The 25,636-nt window shown below is 41.2% G+C and overlaps 1 protein-coding gene across 1 annotated transcript; it reads left to right on the top strand.

Moving 5' to 3' along the window:
• Positions 1 to 620: 620 nt before the first annotated feature.
• Positions 621 to 13,743, top strand: POGLUT3 (protein O-glucosyltransferase 3; the record flags this gene model as incomplete). Its single annotated transcript, XM_079549854.1, has 8 exons — positions 621 to 810; positions 6,258 to 6,455; positions 7,770 to 8,056; positions 8,487 to 8,703; positions 10,411 to 10,607; positions 11,449 to 11,643; positions 12,675 to 12,779; positions 13,618 to 13,743. 8 exons carry the CDS (start codon positions 621 to 623, stop codon positions 13,741 to 13,743), a joined length of 1,515 nt encoding a protein of 504 aa, XP_079405980.1.
• Positions 13,744 to 25,636: the final 11,893 nt, after the last annotated feature.

Here is a 25,636-nt window from a genome sequence, read left to right as displayed (position 1 = left end):
AGTCTTATGAGCCCCACATCCACCGGCACCTTCACTTCCTCACAGAATCATAGAACGGTTTGGGTTGGAAGGAACCTTTAAGATCATCGAGTTCCAACCCATGCTATGGGCAGGGACACCTCCCTGTAGATCAGGTTGCTCACAGCCCCAGGGAAGCGCAGACGCTTCTGGTAAAAAACATACAACTTTAGGAGACAAACCATCAGGGGTGTTTCCCGTTTCCATCATGGTAAACTTACAGCACTGCTTTGTTTTGTGAAACTTTTAATTTTCTAGACAGCATTGCCACTTCCCCTTCCACCGCTGACGGGACCAACCGCAGCACGCAGAGGGCAGGAGCCCAGGGCACGCTCCGGCTCTGCCCTGCGGCTGACTTACAAACAACATCGGCAACGCGTTGCCGGGGAAAACAGACAGCTGCTTCTTCCGGGAGCCCCGGCTCGGGGCGGGCTGCGCTGCCACTCAGCCGAGGGCCTCGCCCGGCCCCGGCCCCCTCGGGCCGCCCCGCAGGGCGGGGGGAGCGGGCGGCGATCTCCCGCGGGGAGCGGGCGCGGGGCCCGCCCGGCCGCGCAGGCCCGGAGGAGGCCGCGGCCCCGGCCCCGCTCCAGCGCGGCGCGGCCATGGGCAGCCGGGGCTGCGCGCTGCTGCTGCTGGGTGCCGCTCTGCCGCTGCTGGGCTCGGCCGCCGTCAGTCCCGAGCGGAGCGTGGCGTGGGGCCCCGGGCTGGAAGCGGGGCTCGCACTGCCCGTGCGCTACTTCTACATCCAGGCGGTCAGCGCGACGGGACGCAACTTCTCCCGCTCTCCCCCAGGTACCGTGCGTGTGCTCGGGGCTGCGCTGCGGGCTGCGCGCCCTGCCCGGGCCGGCGGATCCGCGAGGAAGCGGTCGGAGCCGCTCGCAGTCTCGTCCCGTCCCCTCCCTTCCCCGCCTCGCTGCGCCGCCCGGCCGGGACCCGCAGCGCTGCTCGTCGCGCAGTTCTCGGCAGTGCTGGAGCCCAGCACGGGAATCGCGGTGCCCCGTGCACAAGTGCTAAAGCATTCTCCTCGCCCCTGCACACGCTAAGCTCGCTTCGGCTTTCTGCTCCAGCAGGCTCAGCGCTTCCGCTGTTCCACCGCTGCAAGGAGTGCTTGCCATCTCCCATTTGCTCAACCGCGGGGCGTGAGTTTTGCTGGCCGAATGCTTGCTGCCTTCAAGTTAACCTTCTCCTGAGGGCTGTCATTTAGGCTAAAAGCACTTCTGCATCTCGGGTTCCATAGTAAAGATACCTGAGATGATGACCAAACAGGGTTGAGGTGCTAGTCTGTACAGGGCAGAGCTAATTGACATTCATGGCCTCTCGAAGCCGTGCAGGAGCCTAGTTCTGCTCTTGGTAACCGCGTGTCAGAAGGCTGCTGCTTGGGAGGTCAAGGAATAGGCCAAGTAATTGAAAACAGCTAGCGTTTACCTGAAGTTTTCTCTCATGGCTGATGGTAGCACACAGCGCAAGAGCTGTGCCTTCAGCCCCACAGCAACCCAGGCCCCCAGCTCTGGCCCCTCTCTGGCTCCTGTAGCAGCATGGTGCTGGACTGCAGTGCGACTCTGGAGCAGCGCCGCAGGACCACACACTGACTGCCAGACCAGGGCTGGTCTCAGCCGTGCAGGACTTGAACAGCAGTTCCTAAAGGTAAAAGGTGCACAGCTCTGCTTGCTCTCCCTGCAAGTATGAGTGCTGCGAGAGAAGCAGCATTGAGAACTTTGTTTTGCCCTCTGTAGCCTGTGTTTATACTAAGGCTGTAGGGCCGGGTTCCACGCATGCTGTGGGCCTGCAGCCACCAGTCCCAGTGTGTGCGGGATGGCTGCGGGGAGCAGCAGTGCCAGCCCCACAGCGCTGCCAAGGGGCTCTAAGGAGAGCACCACGGATCCAGTAACACTGTGATGGTGCCAGTGGCCACATTCCAGTGCAAGAGCACTGTTTAGTGTACTCATGGGTTGCAACTTTCAGTTTTCAAATGAATTTTAATGTTCAAGTTCTATTGTATCTATCAAGTTCTATCTGTGTCTATCTAAAATGTCAGTCAGTATTATAATTATAATACTTACCAAGGCATTTCTTTTCAATATGAGCAAAATACTTCTCAGAATATCCCTACTGGGATAAATCTGCATCATCATCTCCATTGCATAAGCAACAGTACTGTGACCAGAGTGCTGCAGGTGAGGCTTCCCATCTGTAAAACTAAGCTATTGAATTGTGTTTTGCGTGGATTAGAATTTCGGTCAAGCTCAGTATTGGGGCCCAATATGACGCGAAAGACGATCAGTAGATTTCAAATGCTCATATTCTTTGGAATATCAAGTCTAATCACAACAACTAATGTGTGCTGTTGCATACAACACAATGATTTCAACTTGCAGCCTGCAAACTCTTTGAGCTGTCCTTTCAGGAAGTTGTCAAATGATGCAGAATTCACTCTTTCCCTGGAAAGAATTCCAAAGATAATAATAATTTAAAAAATCACTGCTGAAATCACAACTTTCAATGTATACTCTGTGGATTCTTCTTTGGATATGTGGGTCATAGAATTACAGCACAGTTTGGGTTGGAAGGGACCTTAAAGCCAACTCAGTTCCAACTGCCAGCCACAGGCAGGGCTGCAGCCCGCCAGGTCAGGCTGCCCAGGGCTCCACCCAACAGGCCTTGAGCACCTCCAAGGACGGGGCATACCTCCTGTGCAAGATATACCAAAGGAATAAAACCTGCAGAAAAGAATTTTCATCATCTGATTTACTGTAAGTATCCTATTTTAGTTGTGTCCACATCTTAGATTCTCTTCAGGATAGGAGGTTTTTTTCCTTAAAATGCTGCCCCAAACAGGTTTTCAGGGTAAAATGAAAGTACTGGTGGTAAGGATTCAACAAGGACACATTTTTCTTGTATCAACTCTTTCGATTGAGAAAAAGAGAAAAATGTAAGTGGAAGTACCCTGCAATTAAAAAGAGAAAAATCAGCAAAAAACTGTTATAGTTCAGTAAAGCAATGAAGTACTTAGAGGCATCAGCCCCATAGTGTAATGAATACTGTAAATCAAAAACAGAAATCTTATTGCCACCAGTGCATAATTTCTATTCAGTACTCAATCTCTTACCCCCCTCCCTTCTTTTGAGTGAGACTGGCTTTTTCCTTTCCCAGTGAGCTTTGTTATCAGGTCACCATTCCCTTATCAAATGCTTGCTGCATCTAAACCACGAGCAGCTAAAAATGATGTATGCTTTGGGGCAGATTTGCACGTCCTCATTGACCATCCGGTATATAACCAGCACAGAACAAAAACACTCACAGGTATTTCCTGTTCATGGGGATGAGGAGATCGAGCCAAGTAGTACTTCACTCATGATTTCTCAGTATTGACTCATTTTTATGATAACTGCAAACTTTGTTTTCTCTGGTAGTCAGTTAAAATGTTTTCTAAAAAGGGCAGAAAAGAGGCAAAGACATAAAACCAACAGAAAACGTTTTTTTCTGTGATTCTACTTCATGGCTTGCTCTGGATTTCAAGGGTTTTTCATCCAAGTAATACTTTGTGATAGTCATAATGAGAGGATGCCCAGCTTGGGGCATCTGCCTTTAAGGAAGTTGGAAAAGGTGGATGTGACTGGTAGTAGTGTGTATGCAGAGATGTCTGTTACTCATGGGATCTAGCCAAACTCAAAAAGGCAAAGATTCTCATACTAAGACCTCTGGCAGTGTTCAGATAAATCTCTGTGTTTTTAATATCAAATGTTTCATTGCACAACTTAATTTTGCACAGGTCGAAGATGAGCTGAAGGATACATTTAGAAAGAACTTGGCTACTGAAAAATTACTGCCCTGGGATTCTTTTGTTGGAACAAATACCAGCACGTTAAAATGTAGTTTAAGCAGCCATGGAAAACGTCTTCTAAAGGCTACTAAAATTATGTGTACAAGTTGTGATTTTTAAAGCCCCGTTGTTAGAAGTTTATAGAAGGGGAAAAGACAGTAAGTTCAAAAAATATTTCCCTGTACTCTCATCGTTCTTACTACCTTGCACTATGCATACCCGGCTTGGGGCAGCAAGACAAAAGAAACTGAGAAGACCTTTGGTTTAAAGGCTGATTTATGGTCCATGATCATACAGACATTCTTAAATTGATCAGTGCAGTTCTACTATGTGTCGTGTCAGAATGTAACTAGAAGCTAGATATCAAAAATACTTGAAAAGAAACTGTATTTTTCTTCTTTGATAATGAGGCAGTTCGCAGATGCAAATCATCTGTACTGCAGTACTGAATCAAACTGTGGCGCTCCCAAATTGTGAGTCAGTCTGTATGAGTTCTGCTCACATAGCTACAAGCTGCAGGGATCCAAGGCTGTGACAGACATATAGATTTAAACCAGTATAACATTCAGATAAATTGTTCTGGAGTTTAAGTCTGTCTGAGCTCCTTGATCTACTTGCCCAAGGAAATTTCACACTGCATAACTTCACTGCTAATTTATTTCAGCTTGCCACTTAAGCAAGAAGGGAGTTGGCCTCTGGCCCTTCCTCTGAGGAGTGGACGGAGTATCTGGGGCAACCCTACTGTTTGTCTATTTCTCAGAAGAGACAAATGCAATTTTGGAAGCCACTGTGGGTGGATAAATGAGGGCTTTTTGTGATGGAGCTGCCTGCTACCAAAGACACAAGATTCAGCGTTCCTTAATCTGTGGTAGTGCTGCTCACCACACTGACATTCCAAGAAAGATTGAGTGCTTACTTCATAATGATTTTATTTCCTCAGTGTGTTGTTAAATGAAGATATCCTGACTTGGTTTTTGGTATGTTTAGCTGACATGGACTTTGAATAATAAGAAAACTGAGGGATGATTACAAATAATTTATATCTTATATTCTTCCATTTGAATGCAAAGCAGAGGAGTGTGTTCATTCTTGAGATATTCTTCTGCTGGGAGACGTTGACCATATGCTAATTCATAGAGGGATCCACTCCGACACCTGAAAGAATCTGGGCTACTCAGGGTAACTGTTGTGAGGAACCATGACATCTGTTGGCAGCAGACACACAGCTGGAATCACAGGGATTCAGCCTAATTTGATGTGTGGACTCTTGCATGTGAACCGATTCCGTTCAGTTACAAGATCTAATGCTCTAAGAAAGACATGATTGATCATTAAGTGACTGTTGTACTTACATCCCACATCAGTGCACTATTTGTGGATGTAAATTATAGTCAGATAAGGAATGTATAGAAATAAATGTAACATCTCAGTCTTTGAATGCTGTTGGGACATACTTAGATTTTAGTAACAGCTTGATTTTACTTGGAATTTTTCAATTTATTTTCTTTCTGTATGCTAATTTGTGGCAATAGTCATTGCACGTATTTGGTTTGCAATGATTAAATCATCAAATGCTGAAAATAAACTGTCCTCCCCTTTTTTGAAGAACACCACTGGCAATGCTCATGTGTGGCAGTAACAGAGGGAAGTAACAGGTTTATCTTTATGTGTGCTCGTGTTGTCCACAAAATGTTCCATGCCCAGTTAAAAAGTGAGGGGGCATTAATGATGAAATGCTGGTGATTTTTAAGCACAGGTCAGACAGATGTCCAAGAAACATCTCTGCTATCACCCTCTTATCCCTGCTTTTCAGTAGCTGGAACTTTAGATATGCAAGACAGACAGCTGCAGCCCAAAGGTGAACAATTTGTATCTGACTCCTGCATGCTACAGCTACCTTTCCACAGGCTGGCAAGTATTCCTTTCTCCTATGCTCTTTTAGCTTGCTTTTCTCTCTCTCTTATTCTAGAGAAGATGATTGTTCTTCAGAACACTAACTGGAAAACATAAGATTAAACCTAATCTTCAAAATCGTAAAAACCACAAATTTCAAAATAGAATAGAATCATAGAATTGCTGAAGTTGGAAAAGACCTTCAAGATCATCAAGTCCAACCACAACCTAACCATGCTACCCTAACTGTTAGCCTTTCTTTCTGTGTTGTAATCATTTTTAACTTTTTATCTTCATCTACAGGTTTCCATTTTTTAGGCATGTCATGATCAAGAGAAATGGCTAGAATGGCATTCTGTCACTGGAGATGAACTTTACCAACTTGGTATAATCAAAAAATTTCTAGTGCAGAATTTAATTAAATGCTACGGATTTCATCCAGTTGAAGTTTGCTCTCACCTTATTTCATACATGGGATTCTAGTCACTTAAAGTGCTTTTATCTGTTTTTATTTTCCTACTTCCAGGAAGAACACAATTTAAAGTGGTAATTAAAGCACTTTCTCCAAAAGAGATCACCAGAATTTACACTCCTCACCCTCTGGATAGAAATGATGGCACATTTCTTATGCGGTATCGGATGTATGGGAGTGTCAGAAAAGGGCTAAAGATTGAGATACTTTATGGTGATAAGCATGTAGCTCAATCTCCTTACATTTTGAAAGGTAATTTTTTAAAATATATATAATGTAATGTAGCTGCAGAAATGCTGTGGGCTAATTTACTGCTAGAAGTGAGAGATTAGAGGTTTGGTTGCTCATATTCATATAGTGTCATCACAAATGTTCCCTTCATACAGCGAATAAGCAGTGACAATCTTTTTCACTGCCAAGTTACAGGATGTACACGTCGATTTTGGCTTCTGATGTTAAGTCTCTGTGTCTGGACACCTCGTCTTCACTCTTGCAACCAGAAATGGATTTCTCCAAATTTTCTAAGAGGAAAAAGAGAGGAATGGTACTTTTACCTTTTTTCAATCAGCAATTCACTTAAGCATTTTGTGATTTTAATCTGAAGTAGAAATTAATACCTGCAAAAGTGAGGATTTTGTGTTGTTCCCAATACTTCATAATGTATATGTCTCTCCATGATTTCTAAATGCTGTGATGCTTCATGAAAACAAAGATAATATTTCTGTAGCTAGGCTAATGTTTAACTTTTTTCTCATAGCACAGTTTAATTCAATGCAGGTCTGTACAGTTATGCAAGAGGTATTTAAAATCAGGGAAGATAAGGCAAATTTCTCTCATTCCAGATCTGCTTCTTTAACTTACCTCTGTCTCAAAAACAGATCTGTTCAGCAAATAAAGGGATAATGAAGTTACTTTCCTGGAAAGTCTTGTTTCTTTTTAGCACTTGTTCTTCTAACCAGAATTTGGCTATGTTTTATTTTTGTAAAATGTCTTAAGTACAAACTTTGGAACACTTTCAAGCTGAAATCAAACTGTCCTGAATCCTGCAGGTAGCGGTTTGTCTTCCTTATGCTGATGCGTGTTTACCGGCAGCCGTGATACTGTGACACAGGACAGAACGTGTTTTGAGTAGAAATCCATAAAGTAAGGGCTTTTATTTCATGCTCTGTGCGGCTCCTGTGTAAGCAGTCCTACTTCAAAAAGATAGAAAGGAAGGCTGGTGGTGCATCGATGGAAGTACCTTGTGGCCAGATGAAACTGCTGTGTCAAAGCTCGGATTTAGACAAAAATTGAAACACCTGTGCCTTAGTTGCAGACAAATAGATCAATTCTATTCTCTCTGGCTGGCAGGCAGCACAAGAATGGAGTTTCATTTGGCAGAGGATTTTTGCCCTCAACAAGTAACAAAAAATCAACTGTTTTCGTTTCTGAAATGGATGTTGTAGTTTTGTTGTTTCTAAAAAACTTCAAGCTGCTCTGATTTCTAGATTCCTGTGCCTGTTTGTTTGGGGAATTATGATTGATTTAGAAGCACAAATATAGACTCTCAGTGCTTTTTTTCTGCAGGACCTGTTTATCATGAATATTGCGACTGCCCTGAAGAAGACCCTGAGATCTGGCAGAATGTATTCTCTTGCCCATCCCAGGAGCCTCAGATTACAAAGGACTTCATTCCCTTTCCCACCATTGATCTGCAGCGAATGTTTAAAGAAATCCCATCAAAGTTCAGTCAAACAAGAGGTGCTATTGTTCATTACACTATTCTCAATAATCGCATCTACCGTCGTTCCTTAGGGAAATACACAGACTTCAAAATGTTCTCTGATGAAATGTTGCTGTCACTGGCAAGAAAGGTATCAGTTTTGATAATTTATGCAAAACTATAAATCATACTGCAATGTAACAGCACTGTATGTATTGTTATAACTTCAGATTTGTCATTGGTGTAGTGACATTTAATTTTTTTTTTATCAAGATGACAGTATCTCTGTAGGAATCATGCTAGAACTAATGTGTGGGATCAGAGTTTGGTGTTAATTAAATTGATAGAAAATCTGTAGGAGCTAAGACTCAACCCTGTAGACTTCCTGACCTCTGAAAGTTCTGTTCATACTTATTTGCTGGACAAAAATTTGAAATTAGAATCTTAAGATCATCTGAATCTGTAAAATCTTTGTTTATTATTGATTCTTCATCACATGAGAGCTGAGGGTTCTACTTAAGAGTGGCAAAGAGCAGTGTAATTATACCTGTGTTATTATACTTTCTTGGGCATACATTTAGGTTCATCTCCCCAATGTGGAGTTTTATCTTAATGTTGGAGATTGGCCAGTTGAGTACCGAAAAGCCAATGATACGCCTGGGCCTATTCCCATCATCTCATGGTGCGGCTCTGTGGATTCGAGAGACATCATCCTTCCAACATATGACATAACCCATTCAACTCTTGAAACCCTCCGTGGTGTCACAAATGATCTCCTTTCTATTCAAGGAAATACGGGTAAGTTAGAAGTTGGATTTAAAAAAGAGAGTTTTAGTTCTGTCAAAGAAGGAAGCTGCCTTTAAATAATGTTTGTTATAATCTTTAGTACACAAGTGTCTTGGGAGGTCTCTTAATAGGAACAGTGTCGTTTTCACAGAGCCTGAACCTTCCAACACTGCTACAAAGCAGGTGATTAATACAGATTTAGAGCCAAAATGTAAGAAGTCCAGTTCATGCTAATGGTGAATTTTAACTTAACAGTATCCAGAAGATAGCTGCTGAAATTGGCAAACTAGTACTGTGCTGCAGCCTCTTACAACTAAAAAAATTGTATAAAAATAGCTCAGAATGGGATATTCTGAATTGTTTTTCTAGCTTCAAGGGAAAAGTCAGCTGTACGGACAGGGTCTTTTTCCCCAAGACATTCGTGAATTCTTAGGGATGATGCAGTTGACATGAACAATAGTTAAGGAGTAAAACTCCTTAACTCCTATGAGGAGTTGTTTCTTTTTATTTGGATAGTTCATGGTCTTTTCTTTGTGACTTCATTTTTAAATTAGTCGATTTGGTTAGTTACATTATCAGTTTGAAGCAATCTGTGTTTACTGATTTAGTACGGCTGTTCTTCCAGTTACATGATGGTCCTACTCTACTCTGGTGTGCCTTTAAAGAAAGTCCCAGCAGAATAATGAAGGATATGTATTTAGTGTTTTTAAAAGAAAGAAGGAAGCAGATAGGAAGTTTTCCAGGCTTTACTAAATATCTTGAGGACACAGTATAGACATTTTTTTCCTTTGTAAATCATCAAGTGACTTCTCAAAGACCTAACTGGATTGCTGGGTGACAAAAGTGGATTTCTCTAAAGAAAGTTTTGTTACTGTGACAGTCTTTAGAGACAAATAATTACTTCAATTATTATTTTACTTACCTAATTTGATTATAACTTCTTATGTAGAAGAAGAGCTCTTGGAATGAGTCCAGAGGAGGACCACTAAGATGATCAGAAGGCTGGAGCACCTCTCTGATGAGGAAAGGTTGAGGGATTGGGCTTGTTTAGCTTGGAGAAGAGAAGGATCAAGGGAGACCTCATTGTGGCCTTCAGTAACTTGAAGGGAGCTTATAAACAGGAGGGGGAACGGCTGTTTACATGGGTGGACAGTGATAGGACAAGGGGGAATGGTCTTAAGCTGAGACAGGAAGGTTTAGGTTAGATATTAGGAGGAAGATTTCCACTCAGAGGGTGGTGACACACTGGAACAGGTTGCCCAAGGAGGCTGTGGATGCCCCATCCCTGGAGGCATTCAAGGCCAGGCTGGATGTGGCTCTGGGCAGCCTGGTCTGGTGGTTGGCAGCCCTGAACATAGCAGGGGGTTGAAACTCAAATGATCTTTGTGGTCCTTTTCAACCCAGGCCATTCTGTGATTCCTTGATTGTATCATATAGCTTTCAAGATATTTGCAATATTGTCAAGTGTAAAAGCAGTTCTCCACTTTCCTTTTTAAAAGTTTTTCAGTTTTCCAACCAAAAAATTCAAACCAGGACTGGGAGTTTAAGCACTGTGATTAATAAGTGATTATGTGTTGACTGTTAACTGAGAAATCATGCCTGTTTTTCCTTGTCTCTAAGTGTAATATCACTGCTATAACAAGTTCCTGTTCATAGCACTAACCATTTCGTAACTGTCTCATTACTGTTCACTTTCATCTTATCACTCAATGCTCATAGGCCCATTCTGGGACAACAAAACAGAACAAGCTTTATTTAGAGGTCGAGACAGCCGAGAAGAACGTCTCTATCTTGTCAAGTTATCCAAGGAAAATCCAGAACTACTGGATGCTGGAATAACAGGGTATTTCTTCTTCAGAGAGAAAGAAAAGGAGTTGGGAAAGGTTCCACTGATGGGCTTCTTTGACTTCTTCAAGGTAGTAAGCAAATTATAGTCTCAGATTAACTTTGCACTCAGATTCTTACTGAGTAATAAAACAAGGCTTACTTTGGCTAATTCTACTCAGTAAATGAAATAATTGTGCTGATCTGGGAACACTGGTTCTTGCAGGGTAGCTAGACCATTCATAATCAAGGTCATTGCCACTACCCTTTCTTCACGGAGTCCCTTTGATACTCCATACTTGATAGAGTTCTTCAAGATTATTTTTTAAATAAATTGAGAAATTAGTTTGCTCACCATCAGGATTTTTACTTGGAGTAAGTAAAACAATGAAAAAAAACAATGGACACAACCTGTGTATAAAAAGTAAAGGGGACAGAGTTCTGTAAAAAGTAATTACAATACATGGCAACAGAGATTCTGTTCCAGAGATCAATGTATCACAAGTGCTGGAACAGCCAAGGGTATCTGGCAGAGCAATGTACTCGTGGTTGCTCTTAGAATAATGTTTTAATTATTCTGTATAGTTTTAAGTGAGAATAAATTTACTCTTTTGAAGAGTAGGTCAATATTAATTCACTTACAGCTCTACTCCTTGTTCTGCCAAAGGACACTTAAATAGAATAATACACATCAGGAAAAGTCCATGTGACACCAAGGTTCTTGACTGTAAGTCTTGGGCTGAAAACAAATCTTCTTATCTTAATGTTACCAGAACACCATGAAACTGCATCTGCGTTACACTAACGCAGGCTTAAAGATGAGAACTAGTAAACACAACTGTGTCTTGCCTAGAGGAGGAACTTTTGTGTAGCCAGTGTTCCTATTCTGTTGCAAAATGTTTCACTTTTTGTTTCCCTCTCTTCACATTGCAGTACAAATATCAGGTGAATGTTGATGGGACTGTAGCAGCTTACAGGTTTCCATACCTCTTGCTGGGTGACAGCCTAGTACTGAAGCAAGATTCCCAATACTATGAACATTTTTATACTGTATTGAAACCATGGAAACATTATGTTCCAGTTAAGAGAAGCTTAGAGGACTTGCTAGAGAAAATAAAATGGGCTAAGGTAAGTTACATTACAAACTCAATAAATGAATGCATTACAGTTTATCTTAGTTCTCTTTTTTATCTTAGTACTCTTCTCCAGGTACATATTTTGCATGAGCTCTCTGCTGAGATCCTGGGATAAAAGAAGTACATTTTGTTGTTACTGGGGGGAGGTGAAGGCCATAAGTCAAGTAACTATCTCTATTCAGGGATATACTTGCAAATTAATTTTAGGTATGTGTAGAAGGGTTTTTGTGAGTCAAAGCCTTTGTATAATGACTAATGTGAGTACTTTTCAAAGAAACGCCCAGAATCCTACTTAATTAGTTCTATCACTTTTTTCAGGTTCTGACTAGAACAGAAGTTATTGCATGTTTATTCGAATGTACAAAAGAATCACTGCTCTGTATAATCACTGCTCAGAATAACAGGTTGGCATTCTGTGTGACTGAAAATGCCATTTGTATTTTAAGCTTAACTATTAGGTTAAAAACACGGAAAAAAAATTCTTTTCTGACAGTGCTTCATAAAGAATCAGAAGAGAATACTGCAAACTTTGAAATGCACACCTACAAAACTTGAGAGCAAGTACATAAGTTGAAATGCATACACTGGCATTACACACATCACTTTTAAATGTAAGTCAAACAGACATTTCTAAAGGGAAAACTTTAAATTGCACTACATAGAAGAGGCTACAGCTGCTTGTCTTCTGTGTAACTAATACACGTGGGAGATGTCGGAGCTGCTTTTGAAGAGGCTTGTGGCTTTAGCAAAACAGTGGAGCAACAGTCAACTTTGTTTTCAAAACTGTTCGGTTGCCCATGAGAGGTGTCAGCGATAGCCCTGAGCTACCAATGGGAACCATAAAAGCAATCCAGGATTTAAAAAAAAACACCCAAATTTAAACAGTGTCCCTTTGCAGCGTACCAGCAATTGTAAAGAATCAGGTTTGAATAGTCCCTTTGATAAAATTACTTATGCCAGCAAGGCTTCAAGGAGCTCACTGATTGTTCTGGTATCTGTTGCTGTTTCTTCTCAATTTTCTAGGAAAACGATGAAGAAGCACAAAAAATTGCTAAAGAAGGACAGTCGGTGGCAAGAGAATTACTTCAGCCTCACAGACTTTACTGCTACTACTACAAAGTGCTGCGGGTTAGTGCAATTGCTTGTTTTATTACCTTTCCTCAACTGCTACCGCTACTGATGCTACGCATTTCATATTCAGTCCTTACCTCAAGAGCAGGCATCGTTTATGTTATTCACAGGAGATCGGTGTAAAGAACTTTGCTAAAACCTGTTATTAAAGAGGCAGCCTGTTCTAATAGTTGTTTTGCACAATGACAGATTCATTTAATTTTTTTGCCCCCCTCCTCCCAGTCAGATCTGTTTTCAGTGTCACTTGCTATATGGTTTCTAATAGAGGTAGGACATAATCTGCACACAGCTTTCCTTCCTTTTTTCATTTGTATTTGTCCCCTCACTCGCTTCTCTGCTGTATTACATGACACTGAATACAGGGAAAAGAAATTCTGGAAATACAGCTTGTGGAGTGGTGAGGCATGAGTGTAGAGTTACTGGTTCCCTAGCAGATGCAAATCTCCAGTGAAACTTAAGTTTCTGCTCTTTGGAAGTACTAATTGCTTTTTCCTCCTTTGCTGTACGGAGTTAGAGCTCAGTTTCAGTGGTCATGGGTTGACACAACGTTTGGCATTGTTCAGTGTTATCTGCATGAAGTGGTTAGACACACAAATAATGACAATATTCAAATTGACATTAATCATAGGATATGGGAAAACATTAAAAGGTTTTCAGAGGCAATGTAGCCTATTAGTAGGTGTGTTAAAAAGACACCTTGTAAACAGATTGTAAACAGTGACATAGGGACTGTGGATTAAGGCAAGCTTTTCAGTGGAAGGGAGGAGGAAAATTCTGTCTCATGAATTACACCTTGGTGCTTTCAGCGTTCTTAAATGTTGTTTACATATTTCAGAAATATGCCGAACGCCAAGCCAGCGAACCTGAAATACGGGATGGAATGGAACTTGTACCTCAGCCTGATGACAGAGACTCAGTGTGCAGCTGCCACAGGAAAAAGCCTTTAAGGGAAGATCTATAACTGTACCGGATGGAGAAAATCACCCACTTACAATGCAAGAATTCAAATAGGATTTAAGCTGTGAAATCTAAGACACTTAGGCACTAGCAGACAGTCTTAGTTATGTATTCTTATTGTATTTACATATCCTTTTTCACACTGACTCTGGTCTGCAGCGTTGGTTCCCACAGTTTTGTCTCCATGACCTCCACCAGGCAGATACTGAGCCTGTAATGGGGAGCATTCAGGGGACTTGGTTTATGTATTGCATCATCACAGAAGAAGAGTGGAGTGCTGCTCATGATCCAGATGGGACCCAGATACCAAAGTTTTGTGAGGAACCAGTCATCCAAAAGAGATCTCCCATGAGTCAGGGCAAGTTAATCTAAAGGAGCATTTGCAACATTCTAAAGCAGTGTTATGATTTCTTCATAAAGTTTACCTCAGTTTTAGATTATTTCTTGTATACAAAACAATTTTCTAACTAGACGAAGAAGAGTAATATTTGAGATTTACAGATATCAAATCTGGTGTTGCTTTGAGATCATTTTGTGGTATATGACGTAATAGAATAGAGAACACGACTTAATCCTTAACAGTTTCAGTGGAAAACTGAGAGGAGGGGGAAAGCTCAGAATAGTATTTTTGTAAGCACAGAATTGTGAAATCAAAGGAGTTGGAAGGGACCTCTGGAGATCATCTAGTTCAACACCTCCCTACTAAACCAGGTCCTAGAGTTGACTGCATACAGTTGCTGTGAATCACCAAAATTAAATTCTACTCTAGATTGTGTAGCTATCACAACCATCACAGCTGTGCTCTGAATGCCAACACACCACTCTGAAGTTCTATTCCATGCTATTGACCGTGTCTCTGAATATAGGTACCGACCCATAGAAGGATTTAGAAACTTCAGGGACAGGGAAATATTAGTACAGTTACGGTCTACACTATTCTAAGCTACCTGAGTATTCATACATCTGAAATTTGTTAGTTTTAAACTACTTTGGTTTTACTTTGCTGTAGGGTTAAAGATGTCACTGTGTTTTTCACTTGGTTACATGAAATTTTCCTATGCCTAAGTCCTCAAATGGAGCTTATCCATTTTTCTGAATTTAGATAAAACCTACCTAATGTGAGAGCAATGAATTCAGTGGACAGCAGATAAGCTACCACTGTTTTGGTAGAAAAACCTATGCTGCATTTTCTCTGTAACAATCAAGGGGTTAGAGCCCATACTGAGCAGTGGGGAAGATAACTTTGTTCTCCTTGATTTGATTCGAAGATGAATTTCCAAAAAGTGCCTTAGGTCCAGACTGCAGACGAGTTCTTCAAGTCTTCCACTGAAGTTGTGAAGCCACCAAGATAATGATAGAAAATTCATAGGGCCTGAAGGAGCTGACAGTACTGCAGAGGTAAAATTCTACCTTCAGGTGGGATGAAGGAAGGATCCTTGTCCTAGATGCTGCTCCCATTGGCTCTGCCGATATTTACCCAAGAAACTGTCTTTTTCAGAGTGTATGTAAACAGTCTTGGAAGGAGAGACCAATGCCAAACCTTCCCACTCCTGCCATGGAGTTCACTGACCAACAAGTAATGTCTGGCTTTCAGACTCAAAGTCAGCTTGTAGATTTCTGGTAAAAATCCATTCAAAGTTGGTACATTAAACATTAAATTCAGATTACTTCTGAAATGTGGAGCTTTGAAAAGCAGCAAATGTTGACAGGAGAACAAATACATATGAAGCAAACCATGAGTTCAACTGGGCTGAAATCATCCAAGCAAGGTAAGCCAAAAGCCTCCTGCATCACCAAGCCCAACACCTCTCACCTCATTTGTAAGTTTTCTCCCAGGAGGAAAACACAAAGATATTTGGTGCTTGCACAGTGACCAAACTGCAGTAAGAAAACACAGATTTTCAGGTTGCCTCAGCTTTCTAACTGTGGCATCTGTGTTCTTCCTACTCAGCTACACTCATATAACGCCTTACTTGAATACCTAATTCTCCTTGTGCAAAAAGGAGTGGAAACATGATTGTGGACTTATCTAATTGCTTAGATGGCTGGAATTCAGTGCTGTACACTTCATACGGGTTTCATTTTTGCATATGACAACACTGCCAGTTACTCTCATAAAATACATGAAAAAAAATCTGTACTAGAATGAGTTTTTCTGCATGCTAAATGTAGAAAGACTCTCAGGTTTCTAAAGAAACTGTTCCTTGGTTGTTTGTTGCACTATTCTGGTTAAGAAAAATGGAAACATCTTGTTCTACCCATCAACATATTGTTCTAGTTCTAACACCGTTATAAATAGTGGTTGTATTTTTATTTGGAGTGGCAATCAGTTCTAGGACTTCATCCTATAAATATATGCTCAGCTCATCTGACAGAAAATTTCTGCATCAAAACTCAGAAACACAGTGCCATTGCTAAGGTGACACTCAAAACTGGTATGTGCTTCTCTTCCCTTCTCTCTCTCTTTACAGTCATTTTTATTGTACTATATGATCTGAGATGATCCATTATCTGCATTTTTTATTCATCACGATTTATGAAGTGTGCTCAGGAAAGGCAATTATGCATACCAGACAGCTGAAGCAAGAAAAATTTCCCCTTGCACACACATATTTCAAACTAAAAATCCCCAAATGATCTGTTTATATTCTAAAAAACATGAGGGAGTGGAAGGAGTCATGATACATCCGTTAGGGATCTTTGCAAACACCTGTGTAGGAAAACTTGCCTGGCTTGAAACATGAGTATTTCAAACTGGAAGAAGAAGCAGATGAAACCTACGTGGTCATGAATATTTTTTAAAAAGGTGAATATTTTGTCCTCCTTTTTTTTTCCCTCAAAGACAGGGGAAAAAAATCTTCTAAGTTCTCCCCCAAAAAGAACTCCCTTCAAAGCTGAGACAAGTTTTTGACAGAATGACTTAAAGATGTTTTATAGCTTACAGGCAAGCAATACCCTAACAAATATGAATACATTCATCTTGTCAAAAAACAGTACAGACATGACAGGGTAGAACTTTCATTAAATGTGCTCCCTCATTTGAGAAAATCTGGTGCAATTTATAGCTAGTGATCTTCCAAAGATAAAGGAAGGTACGGCCTCTCTTGTTTTCATTGGTGGTATTGTATGCAATTTCAACTGTAATGATGAGCAATCACAGCAATTGCCCCTCCAGGCCAGAAAGAAGTCAGATCTATTTTAGTTTGATGACAGGATTGTATTTACTGGCCTGGTGTTACAGGAATTGCTAAATATTCAGTAAAACCTGTTCATACAAGTAAAGTGTAACACAGATGTTGCACGGTATTTTAAGCTGCATATATACACTAGATTTTCTGCTATTCTCTAATAGTTCTTGAACAGCAATGAGTAAATATCTATTACACCTCACAGTAGCTTCATACAGTGAATACTCCAGAAAATTCATCCTTTTATACTGTCCTAATACATCTAAACACCCACATTTGGAAATACCCAACATCAATTTCATTTCGAAATGAGAACCAGTAAATCACCATCTGTTGACCATAGCTGAAATATAAATTCAGCACATTTTTAGACTGTTTTTTAAGATTTCCCTCGAGATAACTAATATATTAGTTTCGTGAAAGTGTTGTTCCAGATCCGCCTTGTAGATTAATAAAAGCCCTATGATCAAAGTTTGCCTGATGGAATGTTAGATTCAAGCATCCATCCTGGGAAGCTGACGCCCGACTTTCATTACATTAGAAAGTAAATTATTTAGTTAGGGAGGAGAGCTGATAGGGAAAACATACATCACCTGTTTGAGCACGTTTGAGAAGCTTGCAAAGAAATGATAATAACAAAAAGAAGCATTACATAAACCTAGGATATTATCAGCTCCTTTGCAGCTTCAGGTTTTCAAAAGTGTTCTGAAAGGGCAGTGATGGAGTACAAGACATTTTATGAGTACGTTTTAATTCACCAGATTTAAACACTAGTATATGTCTGATTTTTTTCAGCATTTTAATGAGATTTGTGTTTCAAGTGGTTGATAATGTAAGAAAAACTGTACCGTGGATGGTTATGGCACTCATTTTGTATTTTGCTGTCAGAATAAGGGTAAAGGAATTATTTTGCGTATCTGTTTGAATCATAGAAATATAGAATGACCTGGGTTGAAAAGGACCACAAAGATCATTTGAGTTTCAACCCCCTGCTATGTTCAGGGCTGCCAACCACCAGACCAGGCTGCCCAGAGCCACATCCAGCCTGGCCTTGAATGCCTCCAGGGATGGGGCATCCACAGCCTCCTTGGGCAACCTGTTCCAGTGTGTCACCACCCTCTGAGTGGAAATCTTCCTCCTAATATCTAACCTAAACCTTCCTGTCTCAGCTTAAGACCATTCCCCCTTGTCCTATCACTGTCCACCCATGTAAACAGCCATTCCCCCTCCTGTTTATATGCTCCCTTCAAGTTACTGAAGGCCACAATGAGGTCTCCCTTGATCCTTCTCTTCTCCAAGCTAAACAAGCCCAATCCCTCAACCTTTCCTCATCAGAGAGGTGCTCCAGCCCTCTGATCATCTTAGTGCCCTCCTCTGGACACACTCCAAGAGCTCCACGTCCTTCCTGTGCTGCCCCAGTCCTGGACGCAGTGCTGCAGCTGTGGCCTCACAAAGCTGAGTAGAGGGGGACAATCACCTCCCTCTCCTGCTGGCCACCCCTTTTTTAACACAGCCCAGAACACAGTTGGCCTTCTGGGCTGCAAGGTCACACCGCTGGCTCATGTCCAGCTCCTTGTCCACCAGGACCCCCAAGTCCTTCTCCGCAGGGCTGCTCAAGGACTTCAAAGGAAGTCAATTAAAGGCAGTACAGATCATGCAGATATGTGCAGGACAACCAAGGAACCCAGCCAGCATGGGTTCATGAGGTCGTGCCTGACCAACCTCATCTCCTATGGCTAAGTGACCCATCTGGTGGATGAGGGAATGGTCTCAAGGGGTGTTTCCCGGGGGTTGGTTCTGGGACCAGTCTTGTTTAATTGATAATCTGGATGAGGGGACTGAGAACACACTCAGTAAGTTAGCAGATAGCACCAAGTGTGCAGGAAGTGTCAATCTGCCTGGGATTAAGAATCTCTGCCCTACAGAGAGATGTGGACAGGCTGGATTGATGGGCTGAGGCCAATTGTATGAGGCACAATGAGAATAAGGGCCAGGTCATGCACTCTAGTCACAAGAACCCCGTGCAAGCCTACACTCTTGGGGCAGAGTGGCTAGAAAGCTGCATGGTGGAAAAGGGGTTGTTAGCTGACAGCTGGCTGAACATGAGCCAGCAGTGTGCCCAGGTGGTCAAGAAGGCCAATGGCATCCTGGATTGTATGAGCAATAGTGCAGGCAGCAGGAGTGGGGCGGGGAGGGGATCGTCCCTCTATTCTCAGCTCTGGTGAGGCTGCACCTCGAGTACTGTGTTCAGTTTGGGCCCCTCACTACAGGAAAGGCATTGAAGTGCCAGAGCATGTTCAGAGAAGGGCTGTGAAGGGTCTGGAGCGCAAGTCTTACAGGGAAGCTGAAGAAACTTGGATTGTTGAGCCTGAAGAAGAGGAGGTTCAGGGGAACCTTATCGCTACCTGTAGCTGCCTGAATGGAGGTTGAGGTGAGATGGTCTCTTCTTCCACATAACAGTGACAGGATAAGAGGTAATGGCTTTAAGCTGCACCATGGGAGGTTCAGGTTGGATATTAAGAAAAATTACTTCTCAGAAAGAGTTGTGAGGGTTGAAACAGGCTGCCCAGGGATGTGATGGAGTCACCGCCCCTGGAGGTGTTCAAGAAACATGAAGATGTGGCACTGAGGGACATGGTTTAGTGGGCGTGGTGGTGACAGGTGGATATTTGGACTAGATCATCTTGGAGGTAAATATTTGGCAATACTTAAATGTGAGTACTACAGATGTAAGATGCAGAATAATTCAAAGTATTTCTTATGAAATAGTATCTAAATTCTAATTATCTACAAGAAAGGAAATGTTTCTGTGAAAAAAAAGTGAGAAAGACCTTCCCAAAGATCCAAAAAACATGATTGGTTTGTTGTTTTTTTTTTTCTGACTATTAGCAGTAGCATTTATGTAGTGAATCATTCATTGAAATGAAGACAGGGGCTATTACTACTTACTCTGCTCCAAGATAGTACCTTTCACTCAGCATTGTTCCATTCTAGCGACAGAAATACATATAGCAATTGGATCTTTTGTTTCAAAATGAACAAATCCACAGGAAATTTGCCTCTTCCCTGTAAAACTTAATATAATCAACTCAGACAGGCAATCTGTCTGCTGAAGATCCCAAGAAAGTCTCCTCTAGGGAGAGTTACTGCCTTATTTCTGTTCACGCACCAAAGTGAAATGAGATCTTTGTGAAGTCCTACATGAACTCACAGCTGTATACTCTGTTGCCAAAGTCAACCATATACTTGAATTTGATGAGCAGTAGGTGCTCTCTCCTTTCCAGCCACAAGACAAATTACTGCAAAAAATTATTCTGCTCATAAGTGAACATCTTCCTTTTCTAGGAACTGTGGCCTACTGTCAAATGTGTTTGTTACAGTGGTTTAATATAAATTACACCCAGCTTTGATGACACACACTAATGTGTAATAGCTGCCAAACCGGATCTGTTAAGTAGGTTACTAGATGCAGTTGACATAGTTCCTTGATGGATTATCTTGTTAAGGAAGCCATTATAAAATCACTTCATATGGGGAGTACAAGCAATATACACATAGAAAGGTCAGTTTCTAATCCCATTAGAGTAAATGGCATAGAATTTTTGCTAAGTGCATTTATATTTGTAAAAAAAAATAAGGTCTGCAAAGTTACATGCTCCAATGAAGACTTTGAGTGAAAAGAATTTAAATAGAGAAGTGAAAAAAGTGGCACCGATATCTTCGCATTTGAGATGCAGGGCATCTTCTGGCCACACAGCATCCTATCTCTAATGACTTAGTACCTTGTGAAGCCGTCCCCCAAACTAATTCCCTTGAATCACTCCATCATTTGTCAACAGTAGACGACACCCTAAAGAAGTAAGAAGTTACATACAAGCTAATAAAGTATTAAAATTTCTTTCCTGTAGCTCAGCAATTTCACTAGAAATATTTTCTGATAAAATAAATACATTCTGTTTGAGTGCAAAGACTTAAAGTGGGCTGCCTAAGAAAGAAGACTGAACAAATTTGGACTGTCTTTCACGTAAGAAAGACTGTAATTCAATTGATTCAAAATGTATAAAGTTTTTTTCTCTTGCTTGAAAAAATAATTAGTTCATGAAGAAAAATTCTCCACTGACCGCTGAAACAAACTTTCATTTGAAATTATGAGCGAAGAAACAAATCCTGAACGGTAGGCTGTCAAATTACATTCTGACTTCAGAAGAACATTCCTGGCATAGGGCTCACGAACACTTGCTCTGCTAGCACCTCAAGACCTAACAGCCATGGCAACTCCCCTGGCATTTCACTATTCCCAAGCAGAATTCACTCACAGAAGAGAAACTATCTCCTGCGCTTTCAGCTGGGTTAGCACCTAGTAGGGGTCCTCTCCATTCTTTGAATGAATGTCACATGCTTATAATACATCTATAGCAACACATTTGTATAATAATGTACATATGTTTATATTCTTCCTGTATCATCAAATTAATATATGTCTGGATTCAGCTTTGCATTTTAATTTAATATGAAATTACACATAATTACTTTCTGCAGTACTGATGAAAGCCTCTGTCAAGATCTGGCTCTTCAAACTGGCCTGAGCACCTTCTGAAAGATATCTTGTGAGTCAGCAAACTTGGATCTTCTTTCAAAGAGAATTCTGTAACTGGCACAGCTTTTTGATCACTGTTTCAAAGTCTCGGTCTTAAAATCAAGTTATAATGACATCAGTAAATCTAGGATGGGTTTTTCCAGTCCTTTATGTCTTCTTCACTCAAGGACTTTGAAGCTTACTAAATAAAAGACAATAACTTAGCTGAAACTATCTATCTCCTGGCTTAACCAGAGCATGTATTCTTTGCTTCTGTGTCTGATTATGACAGCACTAACTATATTTTAAAGATTTATTTTTAAATATATTTCTTACATTTTGCACTTGGTGAATATAAAGGTTAATATGCTTTATGATGAGATGGATTAACAAATCAAAATTAAATAAAGTCTCTAGTTCATCTGACGAATTTTAAAATCTCTATTACAGTCTGAATACAGAAGTGATCTATCAGGTCTTCATGTTGTTGACAAAGAAGGTCAAAGTAGTGTGTAAGTTGCTACAATATTTAACTGATGATGAGATGAACTGTGCTATCCAGAAATAAAGGGACTGATGAGGTGATCTGATAACCTCTGATTTATGCAAAATGAGATTCTGAGTTGGAACCGAAGAGATGGACATGGTGTGAAAATATAAAGGCACATACAGACAGTTTCAAAAGAGCTGGTGCAGGCAGTTCCATTTCCCTGCTCTCTGAGCCCTGTCAGGCAGCTGCCCCAGGGTGCTGTTAAGACTTTCCCAGCTGGTGCATGTTGGGCCCACTCTTCCCTTCTTGCGTCTTAAGGAAATAAAGCTCTTTCTTCTTATTCTCCGCTTACAGTCCTGAGAGAAATTGGTACTACTGCAAGCTCGACCTTTAATTTGAAACAAGCGAATAAAGCTCTTACCTCCCCTGCTGGAAACCACTGTTCCTACAGGCTGAGTGCCAGGGAGGGAAGCTTTACCCAACAACAGGACACTGAAGTGGGCAAGCAGAGGCGTCGGGGCTCGCAGCCCCCAACCCCAGAGCAGGGGGCACAGAGAGTCATGGAGAGAATGGAAGGAATCTCCTCGACTGCCCCGGGGAGCAGGGTGGAAGGAGAGGGAACAGAGGTGTGCACATGGGAATCCTTTCCCAGTGCTTCTAACTGGCCTTAATGAAGGAAGCACTTTGTAATGTAGGGGCATGACTTTCTGCTTCTAGAAATACCTTTCCAACATAGTAAGGAGGTAGAAGCAAACACTGTGTAGAAAGAAATGAGTTCAGAAAGGCAGTGTGGCACTGGGATAACTTTCCATACTCTTAATTAAGCTTATTAAGAATTTTGGAGGAAGTATTGTGTCTGACAAACAAGAATCAGAGAATCGAATCATCAAGGTTGGAAAGACTGCCAGGATCATCTGCTCAGCCATCAGCCCATGCCTGTGACCGCTCAAGGCCATGTCCCTCAGTGCCACATCCACACGTTCCTTCAATGCCTTTAAAGACAGTGACTCCATCACCTCCCTTGACAGCCCGTGACAATGCCTCAACACTCTTTCTGAGAATAATTTTTTCCTAATATCCCACCTGAACCTCCTCTAGTGCAACTTAAGGCCATTGTTTTTTATCCTACCACTGTTACCTTCAGAAGAGCAGGAGAGGCCGACTGTCACCTCACCACAACCTCCTTTCAGGCAGGTGTGGGGAGCAATGAAGTCTCCCCTGAGCCTCCTCTTCTTCAAACTGAACAATTGCAGCTCCCTCAATTGCTCTCACAAGTCTTATGGGTGAGTAGAGGGATAATCCTGTGATTTTTCTATAAATGTTGAACTTTTGATATAGTACAGACACTTTTAAAAGAACCTTCTTTTGTATACTCAAAACAACAGCTAGAGATGAAAGCTGGAAGCCCCTGATTTAAATTCCAGCTTTCCCTCTTAGAGTATTTTTCATGCATTTGTTGTTTCTGTTTTTGTATACGGCAGAATTACAATCACATTTTATTAAGGAAGCAAAGTGAGTGTGAAGATAAAATAAATGTGTTGACTGAAATTGTGCCTGAGAGGAGATATTTTGATGGATGGTGACAAGCAATGCCCCAGGTCTCAGCAAGGTTGGTCACCAACAAGGAATACTCAGCATGCACGTCATCCAATTAGCATTTGGGAATAGTTTTCTGTAGTTATTTTTCCATCTTTTTCTACAGAAATATTTACACGTAGTAAAAAATCCTTTTTCCTTGCATAAATTTCTTGATCTATTGGGTTTTTCCCCTCACAAAATGAAACTTATATAAGTATCATCACTTATAAGCTTGTTCTTCACTCACCAAAATGCGTGATCTCATTCACAATAATGGAAACTCCGTTTATGCATCAAAAAAGGAAGAGACCATAAGTAGTTTAATTACAGCCCATTATTAATTGTATTGAGGCAGAAATGGTGATAGCTTTTTCTTTTAACCAGCGGCTGTGTTCTTTGTGTTACTACAGAGATCATAGAAGGTACATTCTATTTCTATGAGAATCGTAGTTGGAATATTTGGACTCCCAGAAGTCCTTATAACTCATGGATATTGTGCCACTGATCATGCAGATTTGCCCATTACTGGATATCTTTTCAGCTTGGTTTTTACATCCATCAGGAAATTTCTTGGTTTTCAATTTAAGCTTTTGCTGTTGTTGTTCTTTTTGCTTAGCTTTATTGCTGGTTTTAATCATATTTTATATTTTTCTTTAGCTCTTTTATGCACTATACCGAGGAAGATGTATACCAATTATGCTACCAGTAAATCTGTATATTATTCTTATGTTTCTATTTCAATCCTTCTGCTTGTTTTCAGAAAAGATGCACTCCTGCTGTGATTAGTTTGTGTGATATAAACCTCAGCCATCAGATGTGACTGCAGACAGGATCAGCACCACATCCAGCCCTATTTAACATAAGTCAGATTTGATTAAAAAGTGTGATAGGATTTTTTGTTCCTTTATGGGTAGGTAATCTGCTTTTTTGGTTTTTACTTCACTCTTGGCTACCAGCTTAATCTATGAAAAATAGCTCCTATGTCTAGGCAGTCTAAGCAGTAGACCTGATGATACATCTTGGGCAAGAAAAGAAGATTTTGAGCACCGTCCTGCTTTGTGAGTAAGGCTCTACTGTCCCAACCTTGATGAAAGATGAACTCCTGGAAACAGCTGCCTATTGTGAGTGTCCCTTCTGTTCATGGAAGAGCAGGTTCCCAAGTGGGTGTGTTTTACATGTCCTAATTACGATTGTCTCAATTTTTCAGATAAAATGAAGTCAGTGAAATGCTTACAAGGTTTTCCTTGTCTCTTACTGGATGAGATTGTTCTAGTTAATAGTTCGTTTATTCATGTTTCTTTACTGTCCTGTTGCTCAGTAACAGTTCAAAGACACTAAAGAAATGGTTTACAAAGACACTTGGAACTGCACATCATGTGTGTACCCAAACAACTTTGTTTGTACATGTTGTCATGGTGGAAGCCCATGGTAATGACTTGCTTGCAGTTAGGAACAAGCCTTAAAAAGTCATTATTTTGTTTCACTTTGTGTCAGCTTCTAACAGTGACAAGTACAGCAGGCATTAGATCAACTTACTGAATTGTTGGTAGCTGTGGGACAGAATACACTGAGCATATCTCCTGGTGAGAACTGTCTGGAATTGCTTACTCTGTCTTTGATTTTGATTTACCTACCATAGATTAGTTCTATGGCAGATCTCGAGGACCTTGCAGAATTACAAAATGCCTTTGGTTTTAGCATTATATCCACTGCTCAGAACTCACTGACAAGGAACAAGGAAGAGAAGAAACCAACTGCAAGCTCAGACTGCTTACGGTAATGTACTGCTCAGATGTGCTTCAGAACTACCCACTGTTCCATCAACAGACACAGGTTAGGAGTGTGTTGCACACCCTGCTGTCTGTGGTGGAACACCTGCTGTGGTATGGCCAGCTGTAGAGGGACAGCCCATGTCAGGACCCTCAAGAGTTCTGGAGGTACTGGAAGAAAATGTATCTTCAGGCACCGTGAGAAGTTGATGTTGGCTAGGAAGGGACTCCAGGAAGGATTTGGATATGATGGTCATATCTTAAGAAATAATAAAGAGGATGTTGGATAGGATTAA

This window comes from Tetrao urogallus, assembly GCF_951394365.1.
Source record: "Tetrao urogallus genome assembly, chromosome: 1".
NCBI lineage: Eukaryota > Metazoa > Chordata > Aves > Galliformes > Phasianidae > Tetrao > Tetrao urogallus.
The sequence above is the reverse complement of the archived record's forward strand: the minus strand, read 5'-3'. Positions and strand labels throughout refer to the sequence as shown.